General features: G+C 42.6%; 1 protein-coding gene across 1 annotated transcript in view; it reads left to right on the plus strand.

The window, feature by feature from the left end:
• The window catches only part of LOC132453755 (protein sidekick-1-like), a 27,914-nt gene that overhangs the window by 11,580 nt on the left and 8,834 nt on the right, over positions 1 to 7,500 (plus strand). Inside the window, exon 5 of the mRNA XM_060046697.1 lies at positions 1,106 to 1,256. Coding sequence (XP_059902680.1) covers positions 1,106 to 1,256 — 151 coding nt within the window. The remainder of the gene's footprint in view (positions 1 to 1,105; positions 1,257 to 7,500) is intronic.

Here is a 7,500-nt window from a genome sequence, read left to right on the forward strand (position 1 = left end):
CTTCCTTATTCATTTTCCACAGTTGATCTTCTCTGAACTTTTCTAAAGAAGCGCTGCCATCGTCTCTGTTGCTTGTGTAGGCGTGGTGACACATAAACGACTGACACTACTCAACTCAACTCTACAAAGTCGCATGACCCTATGCTAGTGCTTTCACGTCAAGATTGCACAAAAGCGGTTATTACATTTGTGTTTATATTTACTTCATATACCACATATTATTTTCAGTTGGGATTTTCAAGTTTCCAATCAAACCACAGTTCAATGTTATTTTGGTTTACGTTAGTGTGGACCTAATCCGACTCAACTATAAGACCAACAAAACCAACAAACATTGCATTGTTGGTTGAAAGTACACTTTTGTGTATAACTGGTCTATTTAAACAGTCCATTTAAATGAGTCGTGCTCACCTAGAAGCGGGCCCCGTACTTTGAAGGGGAACAGAGTTTGTTTGTTTGTTTGCTCGAAAGCAAACAGTGGTCGAATGGGCATGACACCACCCCAAACGAATTGTACCACTGTGGGAAACGCTCCAGGGATTAGATTAAAACGGCTTGTTTGGCATTACGTAATGCAGCAACCCAATTCCTCAAAAGATATCTGCAACATCACAGAGATACTATACTTCATTGTTCTCTACCCGGCATCGCCCCCGACATCCCTCTACAGGGAGGTGGCATTATAACCCCGTCCACTGGGCTGTCTTTAGATGAGAAATGGGCTCAGCTTAAATGTCAGGATCAGCCTTTGAACGTCTCTGTCCGTTTAGTTCACAGCAGAGATGAATCGCGAAGCAATAGAGAGCAGCGTTTGCGTTCGACAACGCTGACGCAATTCCTGCAAACTCGTATTTTGGGAAAAATGCATATTTGTAAGTTCTGTCAAGGACAGATTTGGCAATTTTGGCACAGTGTACAACCGTTCATTTCTTCAATATTCTCGCTTGTCACCTGAGTATACTGAGAGCAGGGGTTAGGTGTCTTGCATCAGGATGCCTACATGTCTACTCTGAAAGGTCGGGGATTGAACCCCAAACCCTCTGTGATGGGGGTCTTACCGCCCAACCACTGATTGGACTAACTCTGAGCTCTTGTTCCTGCTTAGGTTTCGCATGAGGCAGGCTAACATCGTGGGCTCCAGCCCCCTCGGCGGACCCTCCAGACTGATCCAGACCCTGCAGGCTGCCCCGGACACGCCCCCTTCCAATCTCACCCTGCTGGCGGCCACGCAGACCAGCCTACGCGTCCGCTGGAAGGTCGGCGACCTAACACACACACACGGGCACTCGGGCACGCACGTACATGTGGAAGGACAAAAGGGTCGCAGCTATGCCTCATTGTAGATTGTATTGATTTTAATCCATGTCAGGTTCAGTTTTTAAACTTTCAAAGTGCTGCGCTTTGCACTTCTGTATTTTATGAAGCCATCAACTCGACGAGTGAAAGAGCAGATTGGATACAGTTTTTGGGCCAAAAAAACAAGTTAATTACGTTGCTTTGATTACTGTCAAATTTGCTCCTCTTGATTCACGCAGACAGTTATTAAGAACCGTCTTCACCAAATCAACGATCACCAAAGTCAGACCATACCAGTTGATTGCTGATCTCCATCTTGAAAAATTCTGAGGTGTTTTGACAAACGGAAGAAGCAGACTTTAGATCGAACCGTTTATTTCCTTTCACCATCGCGTCAAACTTCCTCTCACAAAAAAAAACAAAGTGTGTCTCCCCCAAAAGAGACCCCACTTTAGGTCCACAACCTAGCAACAAAATAATGAGCACAAAAGACTGATACCTCTTAGCAGTATACAAAAGAACTGAAAGAATAATTAACCATCAAATGCACCATCAGGGACACTACAACGTTGTTCCCCGCATTGCATTCACTTCACTCAACTATGCATGTCTAGGTTACATAGGGGGTTCAATACATGTTCAATTCAGTAAGCAGCTGTGCCTTTTTTGCACTTTGATTGCCACATTCTTTCTTCCATTAGTTCTCAGAAAGTAGCGTATGGATCCATAATTCCACATTCTTTGACTGTGTTCAATGGAATATGAAGGTTGTTATTGTACATCTATTCTTCTTGATGTTCAGTGTGGCTTGACCCATAGGCAATATTCATTTATGATATACATCAATACCGACCAATGTAAAGGATTGTTTTGTTCACATGAATGTGGTCTCCCGGCCTACTACATAATCTGTATGAACAGATAACTGCGTATTAATGCAGAATCTGTAGGCAACGGAGGATTTTGGAATCGGAAGCACTCTGCGTTCCGCTTGTAATTTGGGGATTAAGAAAGATTTATAATCGGTAGGAGACTCATGTATTTTGAGGAACTATATGTTAAACATGGGATACCCATAAAACTTTTTTTCAAATGTATACAATTAAAAAACTTTTTATTTAAATCTCAAAGATAATTCATTTGATATAGCACCTCTTTCTGCCTTGGGAAACTGATCCCACTTTTTTATGGATTATTGGTGTCGGGCTCAAAAGATTCCTCAGAATCTAGACTGAAGGCTCAGAAGAAAGATGTGAAAGAGGTTCTGCCTGTGGAGGATTGAAAGAAGACATGTTAGAAGCTCAGACTCAAACGATGAATACACAGAGAGAACCAACATGACTCCAGCCCAACAACACATATTCAACGACAGAATTCCTGATACTCGTACCAAGGGTAATAAAGTTAATGGAACACTTTCGTCTTTTTATATGGGACTGCAAGAAGATTGTATGATTGTATTGTATTATATGAATCAGGAAAGAGGGGGAACAACCTGATAACTGAAAACCTCTATATTAAGCTTCCTCTTGACCCAACCATATTTATCGTGCAGTTGTATCCTAACATATCCATTTAAATAACAAAGACCATGTTTTCATAGCCGTGTATATCCTCAAACAAAGCACCTTATAGCTCTTCATTGTAAGAAGTAGACCGTTAAAGGAGATTGCATTAAATATGTAAATGGCAAGGATAACTTGCACTGTAAAGGGTAAACAAAAGCATTTGCAGAAGCTTCAAGTCCTTTCCCCATCTTTCTTAAACATGGTGATTACCTAAACAGTTATTTGAAGGAACAGGAAGATGATACTGAAGAGTGACTGACAAATAATTCTCTGCACATTGGTGTAGGAAACACCCACGCACTGCTGTGTGTTTGTGTGTGTGGGTGTACATACATACATACATACATACATACATACTATATGTGTTACATCTCTGTGGCCTGTAGTCATATGCATGACCCTGGGTCCACCACATTTACTGGGATGCTAAGTAAGGCTTGTAGGAGAAGCTCCACATATACCGTATATCTTGATGAGGATGCTTTGATTGGTTTGCTTCTAAATTAAATTGTGGTTATTTTTGGCAATCCAGGTTTCCATACATCTTACTCAGGGATGCCTTGGTTGTTGTTGTTGGTGTGGTTTTTGTCTCTTAAATATCTTAAATACGATGGCTTTTGTGGCATCGCCATGGCAACGGCAGGTCCACCGTGTCAAATTATCCTAGACTTCCTCACATAACTGTTGTACCTGCCAAGTTGTTTCAAGACATTTACATCCTCATTTAGCCAAATAAGTTTCCACTGAGGAAACGGTACCAAAGCAATATGCAATATTCATATCCTAAATATTGGTCCAGAGCACAGGTTTGAACACATGTTTGTGTGTGTGTGTGTGTGTGTGTGTGTGTGTGTGTGTGTGTGTGTGTGTGTGTGTGTGTGTGTGTGTGTGTGTGTGTGTGTGTGTGTGTGTGTGTGTGTGTGTGTGTGTGTGTGTGTACGAGCATTGTGTGTGTGTGTGCGAGCATTGTGTATGTGACAAGCTGTAATCATTGGTTATTGGGGCAAACACTAATCTGTCAAATTTCCTATTCACTGTGCTGAATCCTAACACCGTCAACTGCAATGTCATTTTCTTTATAGTACTCCCCCCCCCCTCCCATCCCCTCTCTCTCTCTATTATAACATAAATGTGGGGCAGAGTATTTTCCATTTAGGAGTTGAAATAAGAAAAGGAGTTTGTCAAATCAGAAACAGAGACTGAGGCGCTACAAGCTACCTACATGGCATACTAATGGGATTGCACCTGCATGTTAGCGCCCGAGCTAAGCTGGCTATAGTGCCTCTGCCGTCGCAGTGAAACCGCCACAATAGCTTCGGCTAAGGCTATTATTCTAAGCTGCATATTAAGCGTAATAAGGCTAATGTGACATCGCGCATTATGGCTCAGTGCTAAATCACAGAGGTTTTTAAAATGGCAGGTTCCCATTACTGATGCTAGATTGCGCGGGAAAGAGAGTGTTCCCGTCCTCGTTTTACCAAAAAAGACAGACAGAGAGAGAGATGTATTAAGAGAAAGCTTTACTTTAGTAATGACTTGGAAGGGGTCATGGAAGGGATCGAGACTAACAGGTGGTCCCCATAGTGATGAACGATGACAACGCAGAGGAAGAGGTGTAGAAGAGAGGTGTGGGTTGTGGCAGGGGGTAATAGAAAAATAGAGGAACGAAAGGAAGGGAGAAAGTCAAGTGCGTGGCAGAAGGTTACAGAGAGAAGACGTATCCACTAAAAGTTTATTTTTTTGTTTCCTGGACGACACGCATAAATCAAAACTTTGCCCAGAGTTGCGAAAGGTGGATTCACGTACCAGTGTCTATCTGTGTGCATGTTTGGCTTTGGGTGTGCGTGTGCGTGTGTGTGTGTGTGTGTGCGTGCGCGTGCGTGTGTGTGTGTGTGTTAGGGTTAGGTGTGTTTGTGTGTACATACCTGTCGGCCTTTGTATGAGTACCATCTTCTTATATGTCACTCGTAAATTCAGTGTTTTTCTTATAGTGTCAGTATTGGAGCATAGTCTCAAGTCTCACCAGTGTCTTTATTAAAAAATGAGCCCAGAGTCTGTAGTCTACCAAATGTCAGAATCCGAAGAAACCTGGGGGTCTTATACCGTCAATATTCGCAACATAGCCAATCGTCTTCCCAGTGTCTTTATTTGAGCACAGCCTGCAGCCTAACCAGCATTGGTCTTATGGGAGGCAGCAGGTTAGAGCATGAGGGTCATATTTGGTCATCATCATCCTCATTCCACAGTTTGTTCTCTGCTCCCTTTTGGCATTGATTCATTGTTCTACGTGCGGGGATCCTCAAACCATCTTTTCGTTAAGCTGATTTGTGCCAATTTCCAAGGCGCTCCGTGCTAAAGTGCGCCGAGCGTCTCCGTCTATCCAGCCGTACGTAGGCCGCCGCTTCCATGCCTTCTCCCTTCCAGCGTGAGTCTTGGTGCACAGTGTGTGTACAGGCAATGTGTTTGCTCGCATGGTGATGAATTGTGATGACAAATTGGCTCAAGAAGAGAAATCCTGGTTCGTGTTGGATTCCCCCGAGCCTGTTCATCATTGCAAAACACAAGTTTCCAAAACTATTTCAGACAGACTGTGGCTGTTTTATATGCAAAGGAGGGCTGTGGTGATATTGTTAATTATTCATTTGTGAACATGATAGCTAAGCAGAAGAAAGAGAGCTGTGTCTTGGTGGAATGTATTTGAAGAGACACTGAAGTACACATCCTTTTTTTGTAATTCATTTCGGAACCTGTTATGAGCAAACCAATTCATCTGTATACATAAATATATATATATAGATATATGACAAATGTAAAACATTAGAATCAGGAATTTATATTGGCTAATTTAGTTTAGTCACAAACTAATTCAGTTAGTTTCCATATTACTATAAAGCATGCAAGCATCAACCTAGATACATTTTATATTCAATTTCATTTTCACATGGTTGATTACAAGGTGAACCTTTGTCATTTTTTACAGCGCAATTTCTGACTGAATTATTGAAATGGTAGATTCTGTGACCACACCCCATATACAATGACTACACAAATCGCTAATGAATGATTCATAAAGGTTTTTAGACATTTAAATGGACTGAAGTTACAGAATTGAAAAACTCAAGCAAATTAGTTGAACTTCATTTTCGACAGATATCTAGCTATAGTAATTACGCAGTTACACACACATCTGACAGTTCAATTCTCTATATAACTTTGTTGTCATTCACCATAGCATGTGCTAAGCATCAAAGTATTCATACGGGGTGTTATTTTGTGCAGACGTCAAAGAAGTACATCATGTAGGCTTCAGAGCGGCTACAAAGTGGCAGCAGCACTTAATTTTAATACCGTCTTCAGCGTCCTGTCTCTGAAGTCATGGGGGGGCTGCTGATACAAGTGATCCACGCTCACAACCCATGCATTAAAGGCCCCTTGTCATTCAGGTTTATTGTTCAGCCGTGGCTAATATCATGCTTCCTTGCATGCTAAAGGTTCTCCTGATCTCAGCCTCCGCTCGGCAGATAAGACGGGTTGATGAGAGTTCTCTTGTTATTAAGAATGTGCCCGTGTGTGTTGACGTAGCTGTGGACAGATTCAACGACGGGAGTACAAGTTAAACGTGCCAGACGTTTTTTGAATCTGGTTCCTGTTAAAATTTCTCCCGTGCCGCAGTAGAATCCATTAAGAGACTCGACGCGATGTGAACGGTTGCATTAACTAGCGTGGAACGCAAGCCTCCACGTGCAATGCTGTGATTGCCAATGAAGATGGAGTCAGCCTCGCACACAGCCTCACGTATCATACCACAGGTATCACAATGCAATTGTTGTGTTTCAAATAGGAAATGATTAATGTCAATTAGGAATCTAAAACATCAACAAAGAACACGATTACTCGACACTATCTGTGAATAAAATCCGATATACTTTTGCGTATAGTAATCTACGTACTACCTTGACCAAATTACACCGAAGAAAAGCTGTAAAGTTGGGGTTTGGAGCGTCCACAGTAGACAGAGCACCGTAGCCTTAGTGTTGACGGGCTGCTGGGGGAAAAGGGTGGTGAGAGGAGAGCTTCTGGGAGAATACTGCGGTAAACAAGACAAACAAAGCACAACTTGGCAGAGGAATCAAACGCTGCGCCATCGGCCATAGTGCCTCCCTGGTGCGACGTTATACATTATGAACATATGCAGATTATAAATTATGAACAGGTGGGGCGGAATTTACCAGTGTTTTAGGCGCACCATCTGGGTTTGATAATTAGAACAACCCAGAGGTATATCTCAAGCGTGCGGGTAGCACAAGGCAAGACTTTCTTACTTTCTGAAGTCTGACTTGAGATGAGTGCTCGCGCATGTGACTATTCTGATCGGGAAACAATGACTTGCATCACATGTGGATATCATCACGTGTGACTGCTGTCGCGTGACGTTTCGATCACATGTGGCTATAAGCACATGTTGTCAAACAGTTCCTGGTGGTTTATTGTGCAGTAATAGTCACAGCTGCGACTATCGTCACATTCGGCTCCGTCGTCCAACCTTCCTATCTCGGGTTGGGTGTATGTGTGTGTGTGTGTGCGTGTATGTGTGTGTGTGTGTGTGTGTCATGACTCTCTCTCCCCCCCTCTCTGT

The sequence above is a fragment of the Gadus macrocephalus genome, chromosome 3, assembly GCF_031168955.1.
Source record: "Gadus macrocephalus chromosome 3, ASM3116895v1".
Taxonomy (NCBI): Eukaryota; Metazoa; Chordata; class Actinopteri; order Gadiformes; family Gadidae; genus Gadus; species Gadus macrocephalus.